At 37.3% G+C, this 15,289-nt stretch overlaps 3 protein-coding genes across 6 annotated transcripts; 2 read left to right on the top strand and 1 right to left on the bottom strand.

Annotated features, from left to right (window-relative positions):
- Positions 1–1,984: 1,984 nt before the first annotated feature.
- On the top strand, positions 1,985–3,293 carry LOC110844485. 3 transcript variants are annotated; one of them, XM_035848482.1, is made up of 4 exons: positions 2,052–2,124; positions 2,248–2,330; positions 2,645–3,013; positions 3,079–3,293. In XM_035848482.1, exons 3-4 carry the CDS (start codon positions 2,657–2,659, stop codon positions 3,154–3,156), a joined length of 435 nt encoding a protein of 144 aa, XP_035704375.1. In that variant the 5' UTR covers positions 2,052–2,124; positions 2,248–2,330; positions 2,645–2,656; the 3' UTR covers positions 3,157–3,293. The 3 variants fall into 3 exon arrangements, with proteins under 3 accessions (XP_021946393.1, XP_035704375.1, XP_035704374.1); XM_022090701.2 differs by lacking the exon at positions 2,248–2,330 and having other exon boundaries at positions 1,985–2,124; XM_035848481.1 differs by lacking the exons at positions 2,052–2,124; positions 2,248–2,330 and adding an exon at positions 2,472–2,586.
- A 3,338-nt stretch (positions 3,294–6,631) lies between these two features.
- Positions 6,632–9,445, bottom strand: LOC118434565. Its single transcript, XM_035848356.1, has 6 exons — positions 9,245–9,445; positions 8,863–9,125; positions 8,541–8,609; positions 7,767–7,930; positions 7,586–7,679; positions 6,632–7,378 (listed from the first exon to the last, which is right to left on the bottom strand). The coding sequence occupies exons 1-6, from the start codon at positions 9,285–9,287 to the stop codon at positions 7,178–7,180; spliced, it is 834 nt and encodes a 277-aa protein (XP_035704249.1). The 5' UTR covers positions 9,288–9,445; the 3' UTR covers positions 6,632–7,177.
- A 2,538-nt stretch (positions 9,446–11,983) lies between these two features.
- Positions 11,984–14,599, top strand: LOC110844182. 2 transcript variants are annotated; one of them, XM_035848341.1, is made up of 6 exons: positions 11,984–12,402; positions 12,479–12,951; positions 13,112–13,400; positions 13,533–13,909; positions 14,040–14,275; positions 14,376–14,599. In XM_035848341.1, the coding sequence occupies exons 2-6, from the start codon at positions 12,765–12,767 to the stop codon at positions 14,484–14,486; spliced, it is 1,200 nt and encodes a 399-aa protein (XP_035704234.1). In that variant the 5' UTR covers positions 11,984–12,402; positions 12,479–12,764; the 3' UTR covers positions 14,487–14,599. The 2 variants fall into 2 exon arrangements, with proteins under 2 accessions (XP_035704234.1, XP_021946017.1); XM_022090325.2 differs by lacking the exon at positions 11,984–12,402 and having other exon boundaries at positions 12,427–12,951.
- The last annotated feature ends 690 nt before the right edge of the window (positions 14,600–15,289 follow it).

Raw genomic sequence — 15,289 nt, 5'->3', positions numbered from 1 at the left:
TGATGTGTGAAATCTTTCAGCCATTATTTGCTAACAGTTACATGTACATAGATACGCGTGTTGTGTAAGTGAGTGAAAGTCGGCGGAGGAGGAGGAAAGCTGCCATTATCCATTTCCCTCCCTGCTTTGCTGTCAGTATTTTCGAATCTGTATTTTTGGACAAGTTGTCATTGTGTGCCCTTCACATCTCCTCCGATGATGCCACTTGACGTGGAGAGGAGACAAGAACAAAATGTTCATAAATTCTGTGAGGTGTGGAGGTTTGCCTTTGTCATCATCATCGGGATTGGGAGACGACAAGATTTCACCTCATTTTATTAGAGGTCTTTCTCTTCCTGGAGTTATAATCATGGAGTTGCTTTCGATGTTTGGCAGGACCTGGGAGGATGCATCCACAGGAATGTCGTCCCTGATCATTCAACTCTGCTTTCTTCCTCCAAGTGCATTTGTAGTTTCCGAATTCGAAGTCAGTAAACGTGAAGTATTGTGGAGTCAGTGAAAGCAACTTATGTATTTCTCCTCCTTCGTTAATATAGGCCATCATTATTATCATTACGAGAAAAACAATTGTGTGTGATAAAGGGTTGATCGTGTGGATGAGTGGATGATGAGTCGACTTTATCCAATTTGACGACGTGATCTGCTAGAGCTGCTGCTGTGCTTAACAGCATCCACATTTGACACTTGAGGATTTTTCTCTCACACTTTACGAGAGAGCAACCAAATGATTGGAGAGAATTCAATGCAGCACAATACAACGCCGTGTTTTTCCTTCAATTGATGCAATTAAACGAAAAGCAAAATCAACACGAGGACAACTCTGATAGCAATTTGACCAACAGCGGATGATATTTAATATGTCTCTCGATATTGTTTACATTTCCGAAGAAGTAAAATAAAGTTTACGATATAAGTAAGAAAGAGAAAAAAGCCTTGCACTTTGAGGGAGTAAAAGACCTGGTGACATGTCATTTCTGCTTAAAAAATAATAATTAATAATTAACCATATATGAATTTGGAAAGATGAGTTAGCAAAATAAATTTTGTATAATTCCCACAGTAAACAAATTGTTTGTCAAAATGGTGATTAAGAAAGTGAGCACAATTTTTGGTAATGAAATTTAATTCAATTTTAGAGAATGCCGTTCTGTAAATAGATTCTACAATTAAGTTCCTTCGGAACAATAAGGCATTCTAAGAAAGCAATGAAGAAAAGGGCAAAAGTTCACAGAATTACAATGGGTCCGGCATCTCATCCCAGTTGGTCAGGGAGGAGGCATTTAAAAGTAATCGTGACCAAAAAGGAAACGGAACAGGCACCATCACCAAATATTTTCATGCTTTTGAGGCACGCAGTGTGAAAAATTGAATTGGATGTGATGAGTGTTATTATTATTATGAGTTTCGAAGCCATTAATCACAACTCTATCCAATAAAGGCACGAAGAAACATTTCTCTCCCTGTGAATGTCTCAACGACTTTTAATGGAGTTACGCTCAAATCATCCGCATTCAACCGTTTAACTCTGAACATTAGAAGAAATTATTGGTTTAAGAACTTCCAACTAATCAAGAGAGCTGTTCCGTGTCGTTTGTTCAACCAATTTCGGTGGAGGACATTTCTACTTTACGATTCTCAATTGACTTTAAATGAGTTCTCTCTACCATTTTCTACAGGACATTTAGGAGTGTTTATTAGTGTTGGGTTGACAAATGAGAAAACAAAGAAGTGGACAAAGTTCTCAGAATTTGATGCTTTTTGAATTTTCTTGTGGGACTCGGTCCGAGTGGTGACAACAATTTGTTGTGCACTTGTCCACTTTGTATTCGAATTCGTGTCGGAGGAGGGTTGAAAAGTTTTCTTTTTTGACTTGGCTTCAGTGGAAACAAATTGGATGTGAAAGCAAATGCTGTGGCAAAGTCCAATGAAGCGCAACATTATAACGACTCGTACAAGTTGCACACACGACACCAACAAACAACCACTCACGGGTCTGTCTCATGTTGCACAATAGCCACGACTGAGAGCGGCCAACACTCCAACTCCCCGGTTTTTTCCTGATTTCCCTCGTGCCGATTTTTCAACTCGTAAAAATTGTAATCTGTGCTTTCAAAAAAAATAATTGTAAGACAAAACTTGTCTCGAGAACGATAAGGAAACATTCCATTAAGTTTTAGGCCTTTTAAGACCTTATAGATTTGCCAAGATTGACAAATCTATAAGGCTAGATATCTTGATATCTTTCTGTCTATACACACGATAACTCTCTCTTTAAATACAAACAAAAGCCATCGACTTGAAATTTTGCAAACTTGAACTTTGGACTAAAAGTAAGGATGATTTCGCAGATGGGCATGATCGGTCATGTGGTTGGTCAGTGGGGTCATTTAAGTAGTGTTGACCGTACCAAATTAAATACTTTATTTACACAACATTGATAAAATATAAAATGCTACAAATACAAATAAATGTCATACGAACATACCAAAGTCGCTCGTAGGTGTATTTGCTAAGTGTATTTTATCAATGCGTTTTAATAAAGTCGTAGGAAGTGACATCTTAAAAGGCCCCGCAAAGTTCCTTCAAGTAGGTTTTTAATTGTAGTTCCATTAAGTTATTGATTTTATCATGTTGTACTTTATAGGACTACTGTAACATGGTTGTCCAAAGGACTCGCATGGGTGTGGACGAGGCCGCACCAGCAGGAAAGCCAGAACCTATGCACCAGTATCGCCGATTGAGCTTGGGATTAGCACTCAGCCTCACCTTGGACAACCTTACCGCGGCAGGACAGATAAGCAACGAGATTGCTTCAAAGACCCTTGTGCAATATGACGTCCACATGAGTGGACAACTGGCCAAAGCGACGCCACGGGTACGATTCGCTTCAAAGGACGTTGCAAATTTCAGGGAGCATAACAACGTGTACGAGTGCTTGATCAAGAACACGAACATCAGAATTACCGGGCTCAACTCTTCCATCGACACCACGGTCATCACCACTGTCGACGAGGTATGGAGTACACTTGAGTAAGTAAGAATTAATTGGCAATGTTTTTTTTACTTGTTTATTTACAGATCCTTCTTGAAATGCATCCCTCCGCCGGAATCAAAAAACGTGTACCATCATCATTCTTGACTCGACCTGTGCAATAAATTTGCAAATTTCAAGGAGCGCGTCATGTCAGATTTATTCTTTTGTCATTCCTCTCATTAAACTTATTAGTACAGTTTTGCTTAGCCAGAACCAGGATTAATTAATAAACCCATGTTCGTTAGTAGTTTATTATAAATTATGTGATACTATTTTGCACTAATTTTTGCATCAAGTAACATCAATCCTTCGCATTACTTGGCTCCAAATTCTAAAAATATTTATATAAAAAATTGCGAAATTCAACAGTCCTCTACGCCACTCGTAAGGTATTTTTCGACTCCAATCTAAATTTCTGCTGATTGTATCAGCTTTTAGAAATCGGTATGGGTCACCCCTAGTGCCCCTCTGGTTAATTTTTGCTCATATTTAACTTTATAGTATTTCATGAGAAAGCAGCAAGCATCTCGTGTCCAAATTTCAGCTTTCCATTTTAATTTCTGAAAGTCGGTGGGGTCACCCGATAGAGTCCTTCCAGATGAATTTTTTCCAATTCCAATGTATACTCTTCCATTAAGACCCATAAGCAACCGTCATGCCAAATTTCAGCTCCATATATTTTTAAAAATCGGTAGGGTGACCCCCTCGGGTCCCTTCAGACAAAAATGTTTGCAATTTGAATTCATATTCTCCCATTAGATTAGAAGCCATTAATTAGCAAGTTCTATACCAAATTTCAGCTTTCTACGACAATTCTGAAATTTTGGTGCCTAATAATATCTCACCCACCTAAATACGTGACTCCACCGGACAATCACTGGACCGATCGCCCATCTTAACTCGATTCCTAACCTTGTCCAATATGCATTTGGTAAAAATTTCAAGTCAATCGGTCAACTCAGAGTTATCGAAAGACAAACGGACATCACGATTACATAAGACCTGGTTTGGGCTAAAAATGGTCAAGATATAGAAGTATAAATCTGGCGTTTAGGCATTCAACTCCCAATAATTTATCCATATAAAGGGACACAATTGAAACCTTCTCATCATCCTTTTAGTGAAGACGGCGTTTCTTTTGTCTCTCAAGCAAACACATTAAAACAAAGTACGATTAGACATTGGACAGCGTTATGAGGTGTGAAAACGTCAATTAGAATCAGACTTGGCCGGTCCCTTTCACAATTTTGTTCGTATTAAAAGAATTGAAAAATACACACGCCTTCCTTTCTCAATTCCTTTGAGTGGGACCGCTAAGGATTGGATTCAGATAGACTTCGATTCAATTTGATACGTATCATGTCAAAAGTTGGATGAAAAGCTACACACAACTCAAGATACACTATTAGTTTGGATATATGTATGTAGTAGTAGTAGTGGTTGAGAAATAAGTAGTTGGTCGAAGTAGTATCTAAACATTTCGTCGTCAATTCAATAAGTCATTCATTGCTTACCCCTCTCGAACTAGTTGGTAAAAAAATCTCATCAAAGTGTTCACATAGCATTTGAACACTGTTTTTTAATCGGATTGGTTTTGATTCGATTGGAGAACGCCACTCTCTCGACCGACCACTCTTTCTTCTTTTTCAACAATTGTATTGTGTCTTCCATTGTTTCCACACAATTCTCTCTTCAACCAAGTATATCACCAAGTCTTGCATTTTATATCTAAAGAGGAACAAGGCGTTTTTATGCATGCGTTCAAATCCGGTCAGATTCGATACAGTCACATAATATCATTTTGTTTTATTAAAATATTTTTATTACATTGCATACAATTCTTTGATATGTAGTATGTACTGAACGAAAAGCAAGGGAATTCCTTGTTTGTTTCACAACACTGCTTGTCAAAAGTCATGACATTCTTTGATTCTACACCATCATCATCCAATCCAATCGAAAATATTCAATTCGAATCAAAATCATGTACCTTGAAAGTATGCATGTGTTTTCTTCCAAGCAATCACAAACAACAATGGTCATACATATATTGAAAGTTAGTTTAGTGGCATGTTGGGCATAAATTCGTTCAGTAAAATCATAAATGTCTGGAGTCTGAAATTGCAAAGCTGAAATTTTTTGGTGGTTTGTGCCTGGTGTGATTCGATTTAGATTGGACTTTGGTGCAATATTCTTATTTTATTAATCCTTGTAAATAACACCCAAAAATTGGAATTAGTGATGTGTCATTTTCATGAGTGCATTGTATTTCAAAGGCGAATTTATATATTTCACAGTCTTGTGGAATGTATTAAAGTGGAACATTGGTTAGTATTCAGATATTTCAGATGAATGGAAGTAGCGTTTATTGAGTTCCCCCATTCAAGTCATTCAACCAAAAATGATGATAAACGCAATAAATCTGTGAGAATTCCTGTTTTCACAAAATCTTCAAAAATTGTGCTTTAACGTACACAAATAAAAATAAACGTGCCTTATCAAAATCTTGTCAACAAGTTGAACGTGCCACATAATAACAAATATCGAGGAAAGCCACAAAAAGTATTATCTCAAAAGGGGATACCATCAAGCGACTGATTGTGAATGAGATTATTTGCCAACCTGATTCCATGATCTACGCTAATTTCTATTTCATCAGAATTTGTTAGAAACAATAGGGAATGAGTAGCAATAGTTTTTAGGCCTTTTAAGATGGCCTTATAGATTTGTCAAGATGTCTGTCTGTCCGTCCGTCTGTGCGTACGTCTGTGCGCACGATAACTCTCTTTAAACACATGCTATCGACTTGAAATTTTGCACACTTCATCTTCGGGTCAAAAGTAAGGATGAGTTCGGAGATAGGCATGATCGGCCAAGTAGTTGGCCAGTAGGGGTCTTTTCCACCCAAATGTGTTGCCATTAACTACCAAGATGGTATTAATGCCATCTTAAAAGGCCCCGCAAAGTTGCTTGGAGTAGGTTTTTTAAATCATAAACGTACTTATTTCAACAATGGCATTAACAAATATTAGCAATTGACGTGACATGATCAATGTAATCTCGGGTGTCAATATCGAAAGTGTATACTGACAGAGTTAATGGCTTTTTAATTGAAGAAAAAAGTACGATAAAACATTTTTACCATTCTCAAAGTCTCGACTAAGTTTGGCGTCGAAAAGAAAAGAATTGCTCGTAATGAGTAATTAATTATTGCACTTATTGCAAGTGCAGTGATTGTCTGATTGACCTGGAGTATGATAAGATTACTCATTTCATATGCGCTTAAAAATCTAAGGGTAGAAAGAATACAATTGAATTTCAGTGGAGTGACTTTGGCGAGACGAGATTTCGAAAGTAGTGTTGATGGAGCCCTCTGTCGTTTTCGGCCAAATGGAGACCGAGGTGGTTTGCTCCTTGAGTGCAGAGATGCCCCAATTGGACCTTATTTCCTCTGCAACTCCAGCGTCTCACCTTCCCGTCGCGTCGCATCTTTGGGAAAAATGAGAATATTCCTTTCCACCCCAAATCCAGTTTTAATTTTCCGTAGAATAAATGAGACTTTGTAAATATCTGTAAATGTGTTTAATGGAAATTGATAATTATTTCTTTATTTATTTCGTAAATAGCAATTATTTTCAAGCTTATAAATATAAATGCTACTTTATACGATGTCCATAACTTCATACATAAGTGATAATTCTTTTTTCAAGCCTAAATAAGCAATCACACGCACATAACATGTTACAGTAAATGTCATTTAAAAAATAAGTCTTTAACACGGTATTGGAGCATGTCAAATTGTCAATAAATTAAAATCTCTTAATTAGTATTTAATATCATTAATAAAAACCAAAATTATTTAAAAAAGTTTCCCTATGTAATAAATGATGATAATTTGTGGGTGCACAATTTTATGTTTGGATCATAATTATGATAGTAAGTAGATTGGCAGTCCTTACAATTGAAGCTAGAATTAACTATCGGTACGATGAATGACTAGAGTATAAAGTTAGACAGTCTTCTTCTCCAGTGAGTATGTTGAAGCAAAGCGGAAACCCATAATGATTTTTTGGTAATAATATTGTCTAAATTTGCAATTATTATTAAACGCGAAGCAAATTGTTGAGATTGAGTCTGGCTGCCTTAGATGTCATTGGATTCGTTTGAGCTATTTGAGTTTTTCGTCATTGAGTTGAACTTTGCAGACATGGCGTTGAGTGTGTCTCTGGTCTCCTTCATGACGAGGCAATCTCTGGTCTGGAGGGTGGAGCAGGACGAGTGGTAGCGGAAAAAGGTCGTCGACACCAACTTGTTGAAAGATTCGCGGAATGTTGCCCTTTGCGCCTGAAAACAAGTACAAAAACATGGAGGATTTTCAGTTTGATTATACATATTACAACAGTTCCTGCCTCTATTTCTAAAACAACAGCCCTACGTGCATATAAATCCAATATTCACTCAAATAAAGGGCATTTGAAAAGATGAACATTGGACAACACGAATTAACTACATTTGTACTATTGCTGCAAAACTGTTGAATCAGAGTCTTACCACTGTCGCCGAGTTGACCACGGTACACAGAATGTTTTCCATTTGCAAAGTCATCTCAGCCAACCTCAGCATGAATGCTCCCGACTCATTTCCACTGAAAGGGATACAATATGACAATCAATTAACAATGTGGCGGAGGTGAAACAATTGGAATTTGCAAGAAATTATCCAGGTTTCTAACCATCGTAGGTATCGCCAGGAAGGGAGCCCATCCGTCTCATCAATGTTGTCATCCGAGACCTCATTAACGCCCACAACCGTGAGTTGCCGATCCATTCCCATAATGTGAAGGTGGGCCGCGAGAAAGATTCCGCTATTGTAAATGTCCCGGAAGAGTTGATCGTCCTTTTAAATTGGAGGAAGCAAAAGGAGAAGTTGGCGTTATTTTAAGAGTTTGTAATTTAATTCTAGTCATGAATTGGGTGATTGGATAATTGACGGTTATTGCGTGGTGATGCTGGGAATAATTGAGTTGATGAATAGAATTGGGATACAGAGAGGTTGGAATTGCTTTCACTCAAAGAAAACAAATTCATATCATACAATAACTGCTCCAGATTTCTGAATGCATGGATTTAAGGTTACATTGTGGGGGAGTTTATATGGTCAAAGTGTACAACTCTGGTTCACTACACACTCTTGTCGGATACATATAGCGACAATAAAAGTGATGCATATAGATGAATAAATAGGTAGTCCAACGTGTCAACAAACTGTAAGCTATATAAACTATTTATCCGTATGTTGATGCCCAGAGGTGCATGCACAGAAAATATCTACGTCAATTGGCTGTGTTAATAATAAAATGTCGTCGGCAATCTATACACCGTGATCTGACTTTTCTCATCTCAAAGTTTTAATAAGTTTTGAACCAACTCGATTAAAAAGTTGGATAACTCTTAAAATACTTCAGGTACGTGTACGTATGTAACCGCAAAATCTATAGGGCACTTACATTTAGAGATGTGAAGGTGGGGGTTGTTGGCAAAGTATCCAAATTAATCCCAGCACATTGGGGCAGACTCTGAAAGCAAGCAAATTATGCGAACTACTTAATTATCAGTTTACACGTCTTCGTTCATTTGGCTGCATATGTTTTCAAGGGCTATATATGAAAGGTTTCTTGTACTTTCTCCTTGATGCTAAAATGGAAAGCGGGGGCTGGCCAATTACCCCCTTGAGTGTTGGCTCCCGCAAGAAAATGCATCAAAGAAAGTCCCGTGTGTACTTGTTGGTTGAGAAAAGCTAAAAAAAGCTACAAAGAACAACACCCATACCTGTTCAGGGTTTTGAAGCAGTCTCATTTTCTCCAGCCCTGCATCCACGAGTTGGACCATTGATTGGTAAAAAAGAGTATTATTCGAGGAGTCATCGACGTAATAACTTGAGTGATATTCAGAATTTGGAGATGCTTGTTCCAGTCTCACAATTCCACACGGATTTCCAAGTCGTTGAATAAATTCAAAATGTGTCACCTCCGTCTCAGACACCGTCCCAGGATTGTAAATCGCTCTAGAACTGCACTCCTGGAGAAGGAATTCTGCAAGGACAAATTACAAATAATAATTACAAATTATTATATTATTAGTGATGATAGATTTTGGTGAAATTTTGGCGTTTAAAAAATTTATTTATTTTCGTAATCCAATATATTTTTACCCAGTGTGAAAGCTACGAAAGACAAAATGATGGTTTTCGACATGGCGTAGAATTTTTATTCGTTATTGAAGAGGAATATTGAGAAGTGGGGAAAATGCGAAAAGTGGTTCTGCTTGGTGTGTGTGTGGTTGTGGTGAATGGAAATTGAGACGAAATGGAGCCGTCTCAAGATGAGAAAGTGGAGAAAGGAGTCTGACGCTTGATTGGCGTCGGGAGGAAGATGTTGGTGAATTTATACATGGCACTGATTCAGCCTCGTCGTGCAACAGGTACACGGGAGAAAGCAATTCATATGCATTCTCTGCGCTGTGCCCAATTCACGTTGACTCAATCTGTCGTCTTTTCCATCTTCTTCCACGCAGAATAACAAATACGGAGATAGTCCAACAAACTCGCTTTCGGTGCTATAATAAGCACGTTATAATAATAAAAATTACAGGGTGGGAGAGATGGATGAAATCCAACCCACGAGTAAAAAGTACGTATGCCTTTCTTATTGCACGAGTTTGAATCGTAATCTTCTAGATTACTTGTTAAATAATATATTTGCTGAAACATCTCTACTTTTAATTCTTTATTAAGTAGGTTTTTTGTAATTTGTTAGTTATTTTTAAACTATGCACTCAGTTATGCAAGACAATTTTTTCAACCCGATTGTTGAATTTATATAGTTATTAACCTGCCTGTAAAATTGAGCACGTGTCACCCTCTATAGATTTATGACCTTTAGACTCGAGGTCATTATCAGTCAATATTCTCCAAGAAATTGCGAAAAAATTCCCAAGATTCATAACTGTATCCCGAATTAGTTTTATATTCCACTCTTGATTATTTCTAATCTTGATCTCATTGTCAGAGCCGAATCGGGAGGATGGATTTCATACTAACCTTGATTTTTAATTGGAATCATGCTAACAAAATGCCACCCACAAAACACTTAAACCAGAAATAGAAAGATTATTATTCAGTCTGCCACAGTCGCAATTGGCAAGAGTTTCACCTTCATTGTTTTTCATCTTACTATTGGCGTCAGGTATTCGATCACAAGGTCCATCTCCCTGTAGTTGGCTATCAATAGAAAGTGATGCAAATGTTGATATTTCCCTGCATAATTGAGATGCCACGTTGCAATACCCGTGACATGCAGCAGGTTATAAAAATAAAAGGAATCATCCCATTATGATGCAATCATTTTTACAAGCATGCAATTACAAGTCGGTTAGAATATCAAGTTCCAAGGTTGTGCTCTCATTACGATTGACAATTAAGTATGGCTGTACCTAATATTACGTATGTCTGCACATGCACATGCATATAATTGCCATATCGAGTTGAAAGTTTCCGTGCAGTAAAATCGTACGGTGCTGCGATACATCCGTATTGCATGACAAAGTTATTATGCAGGAGGAAGGACAGTTTTTATTACTTCTCAATTACAATCTAATAAGTCGATATCGATGAGGATCACATATCCCCATCGTCTGTCTGTCTGTCTGGTTGACTGTCCACGCCTGATAAGCGTGAAAATTCAAGAAACGAAAAAATACTTTCTTTTAGAAACAGATTGACAAATCCAAAGTTCAAATTAATCAAAAAGAAGTTACGAGTTAAGTTACCTACTGAAATACGTACGTGCAGATTGTACCGAATGACGGGCATAAGTAATATTGCCTTAGATCTGCCTTAACCGTGCCTGGGAGAGTGAATTTCTTAAAAATGATGTTTAGGGCTCATTTTTGGAGAGAATGGAAAACGGATCGGTAATTTTGTGGGGACTGGGTTTCTCCACAGAATTACCGATCCGTTTTCCATTCTGTCCAAAAATGAGGCCTAAACATCATTTTTAAGAAATTATTTTTGTGCCTGGCTCCCAGGCAGCCTTAATTTGATGTTCGTTTATGCTGTTATGCATATTATCAAGTGGATGTGTGTAATTAAGAAGTTTTCATGCCAGGTTTCAAAACTTTTGATAGTGTGCATAACTAGAAACATGGAAAATTTGGATGATAATGTGTGGGTGTTCACTTATGAAATTAATGGAATACGTAAAAACTTGTGGACAGAATTTGATCAGATTTTGATCTCACATTTGATTAATTCATAACTACGGTATAAATTGACTTTTGAAATGCCAAGATCAGTAATAAATAGTTGGTTTGACTGAAGAATGTGGACCATGCTAAAAATGTTCCTTGTCACTCCGAATATTTAGTAGTGGTTGGCATATACTAGATTAGATAACCTAATAAAAGTATTTACTTGCGAATACTGTGTAATCTAAGAAAAGGCTCCTTTCATTTAAATACTTATGCGTACTGTATATCAAAGAAAGATCATAAAGTTTGGTTTTGTATCATAAGCAGGGTCCATCAACCCTTGCCCTGAACACACATGTATTTAAATAGGAGTATATTCGACAATCTGAATAAACAATCCTATAACATATATTAATCATTAAATGGCTTATCACATTGCAAATATTACAATCGCCAAGTAAAATATTTTGATGCAGAATGTGTTCATGGTGGAACTCATTAGTAATCTGAACAGTGATTTAAGCAGTTATTGAAATTAACTGCGAATAAAGGAATGGCTGAATGAATGGCATATTTTACTAGCTCTCCAACTGCCCAAATTTCCAGCATGGTCAGCAACTAATACAAATTCAGTGAATCATAGTAATTTTCCAGACTTCTAGCCAGCCGAGTCAGATATGTACATACATATGTACAATAAATCATATTCCTTGCTGTTTATAATTTTAGATTCCAGAAACTACGAGGACAGTGCAACTATATTGTTTCCGTGAAATTTTTCAAGCAGTGGAACTTTTTTGTGACCATGAGAACCTGTGTAATCCTTTCCCGGATTAAAACCCCTCCTTTCTTCTACAAGTTGTTGTGCTTGTGGAGAGATTAAAATTTCCGATTTTTCCTGGGACACATTACAAAGGCAGGCTACCTGAACCCGCACTTGCCTCGAACCTCTCGCTGGAACCTGCACTGAAAATAGATTTCAATTCCTTTTTTCTGTGATATGAGTTCGTCGAAATTTGGCTTGAATGTCTAATTCGGTCCCAAAGACAAACAGTAACATATATATTTTTCTCAGTTGGCTCTGTCCATAAATACATCCTTATTCGAAGCTGTCAACCTAACGTACTTACTCATTACTGTTCCCATAAAAGCTTAGTCCAGCTAATTGTTGACTTCATTTCATTGTTGACCTTTACAGAGATAACAACTGCAATTCTAATCACCCCAAGCAAACCCACTTGACACATAATTTATCAGTCAAATACACCCTGAACTACACCAAATCCACTGCGATTCCATTGCCTAAGCTCAAACATAACGTGCAGTTTATTATCAGTTGTAACTTATTGTAGAACAATTTTAGTTTTGAGTTAAATCATTATCAGTGTTTAGATAATTAAATCACTGTTTGAAAATACACAGTAAAAAAACTATTGAGAGACAAAACGTGTCGTATTTGGAAGTTACATATTAAACTAAATATCATGGAAGTTGATTTACAACACGAGTCCCAATTTGAGGGAGAAATTGGAGAGTCAGAAATGGACACGTCTGGAATTGACATCGACAATGTTGATTGCATTCCCAATGTCAGCATCAACTCCTTCGAACCGGAAACACTCCCGGACGTAAATGACCAGAGCATCTTTTTTCTCACTCAAGCGTCTGAAAGTAAGTACTGCAGAAGATTTCTGTACTCATTTATGTAGGATAACATTTATGCTATTGACACGATATTTTACCAAATAAATGGGAATGTAAAGTCTCAGGAAGAAATGTATGAATAATTGCAAAAAAACTAATAGTTCTGCAAATGATCTTGTAATTGCAGGGATCTTCTCAGACATGAAGAACAGCAAGTTTTTCAGCTGCCTTCGGAGCGCTCCATGCTGGAAACTTTACGTCAGCGAGCTAATGTTCGGGGTTCTATTTTACGAGGCTCCGTGGAACGAGACGTTTCAGAGCAACTTTCTCCTGAGAAAGTTGAAGGACATGGAGCGAATCATCGTTCTCCAGAAAAATGTCGCCGTGGACGTTCCCCTCTCACCCGTCACACAAACCGTAACCACCTGCAGATCTTTAAATGTGACACACATGCGACACGGACGAGTAACCCAGATGTAAGTTGCCAAATATAACTTAACTGCCAAATATATGTAACTTAATAATTATTGGGAAATATGTATGTATGTATGTACATAAGCATTCGTACATAAAATTACTAATTAATCGACATTTTTCTTACTTTTCAGGTTTGAGTTTGAAATCAAGAAGGCTGACGAGACCACTGTTCGATGTACTCACATGGGCACCAGTATTCTAGACGATATCATCAGTAGCGGAAAGTACAACGTGGGTAAACCTTGTCCAGGTTTCCCGAAAATTTTCAAAGAATTTCAACCCAACGAGGCATCCTCCTCATATGAATCAGACACCTCTGATTCACAATTCACATCGTCATTGTCATCAATGTCATTATCGTCATCGTCGTCATCGTCATCGTCATCATCGTACTTGGACCTGCCCCCATCGGCCGTTGAACTCACAAAGTCATTTTCAGCCGTTCTTGAGGACATTAGGGAGGCCTTGCAGCCGGATAAATATCAGCATTTCAAAATTGTGACTTCCGGTGAGTGTTTTTTAACATGCAAAACAGAAACTCTTCAGAACAGACTTGAAATAATTAGTGACACGCTGACAAATATCTGTAATTAATGACAAATAATTAATGACACGCTGTGCATTTTGTTTTTCCGTAGGTGCTGACAAGCTGGTCAGCTTGTGGTACATGAAGCACTTATCGGAAGAGTTTCACAGCAAAGTGCACGTGGATCAGCATTTGTTCACATTTATTCAGCGATTCCTTCCGGATTTCGAGAAGGCCTTCAGCCCCACAGCAAGCATTCGATGTCGATTCCACTTCAATTGCTGCGACTCTTGGAGCAAGACTCTGGACTCTGGCTGTGTCATTGGAGTAAACCCGAGATTTGTGAATGTAAGTAGATCTTCAAATAATATGCACTTACATTTAACTCAAACAAATAACAAATAATATTGTAAACATGTTTTTATATTCTGATTTGTGAAATTTGCAGACGAACTTCATTTGCATTGGATATTGGCAAAATAAGCTCCCCAGGAACTTTCGGATTCCAAAAACCAGCCACTGCATTCCATATATACACGAAGTTATTTATGATTTTTGATCTCACGAATGTGTTCCTTGTATTGGTGCGAATTTAGTTAATGTATTAGTTGTTAGCATAATGCGACGTTACGTTTCAATAAATAGCAAATAGGCGTTTGTACTTTTCTACAATTTCACATGTACCACGTTGATTTTATTTACCCTTTACATATAAGTAAGTTGAATTAATGTGAATCTTCAGTTCACGATTTCAATGTGTAGGATAATGTTGCATTATTTCTCTTAATAACGGAATTTTATTTTGCGTGTTTAAAATTCAACAAAGTCCGCAAACGCTAACACGTGAATCTGGTCCGGAACACTTTAAAGTATTTAAATAAGGCATTCACGATATTCGTAGACGATGCACCTAATAAATCTTTCAGGTCAATTTTCTAAACGATGTTTGAGTTAGAGACTGGTGAAAACCGTCTGCATACTTATGAAAATTTTTCGTTGTCATTTTCAATACAAATTTTAATAAGGAGAAGGTGTTTTCACAAATCTCTAATTCAAGCTTATTTTCATCTTTACAAAAATCATGGCCTGAAAGATTTATTAGATGCATCGTCTACAAATATCATACACGGAAATTCTTTATTTAAAGACTTCAAAGTGCAAATTTTAAGCGCTCCGGACCTCACATTCTACCGGTTTTACTGGTAGTAAAGGATATACACAGGTCACTAAAGTTCTTGGTCGACTGTTCAATAAATTATGTTTTATACCAGAAAATAAACTTGGAGTATGTAGATAGGCGCATGGGGAGAAATTACATTTGATCGTGATGCAGAGTCATGAAGTATTGTGAAATGCATACAG

This window comes from Folsomia candida, unplaced genomic scaffold (assembly GCF_002217175.1).
Source record: "Folsomia candida strain VU population unplaced genomic scaffold, ASM221717v1 Fcan01_Sc002, whole genome shotgun sequence".
Taxonomy (NCBI): domain Eukaryota; kingdom Metazoa; phylum Arthropoda; class Collembola; order Entomobryomorpha; family Isotomidae; genus Folsomia; species Folsomia candida.
This window is presented reverse-complemented; position numbering and strand designations above follow the sequence as displayed.

Coding starts and splice junctions, on each gene's coding strand:
- LOC110844182 (XM_035848341.1), top strand. CDS start 12,765: ATGGAAGTTGATTTACAACACGAGTCCCAATTTGAGGGAGAAATTGGA. Junction 12,952..13,111: donor TCTCACTCAAGCGTCTGAAA/GTAAGTACTGCA, acceptor TTGTAATTGCAG/GGATCTTCTCAGACATGAAG. Junction 13,910..14,039: donor TTTCAAAATTGTGACTTCCG/GTGAGTGTTTTT, acceptor GTTTTTCCGTAG/GTGCTGACAAGCTGGTCAGC.
- LOC110844485 (XM_035848481.1), top strand. CDS start 2,527: ATGCGTTTTAATAAAGTCGTAGGAAGTGACATCTTAAAAGGCCCCGCA. Junction 2,587..2,644: donor GCCCCGCAAAGTTCCTTCAA/GTAGGTTTTTAA, acceptor TGTACTTTATAG/GACTACTGTAACATGGTTGT. Junction 3,014..3,078: donor TCATCACCACTGTCGACGAG/GTATGGAGTACA, acceptor GTTTATTTACAG/ATCCTTCTTGAAATGCATCC.
- LOC118434565 (XM_035848356.1), bottom strand. CDS start 9,287: ATGTCGAAAACCATCATTTTGTCTTTCGTAGCTTTCACACTGG. Junction 8,610..8,862: donor TGCTTCAAAACCCTGAACAG/GTATGGGTGTTG, acceptor GCTTGCTTTCAG/AGTCTGCCCCAATGTGCTGG. Junction 7,931..8,540: donor CCACCTTCACATCTCTAAAT/GTAAGTGCCCTA, acceptor CCAATTTAAAAG/GACGATCAACTCTTCCGGGA.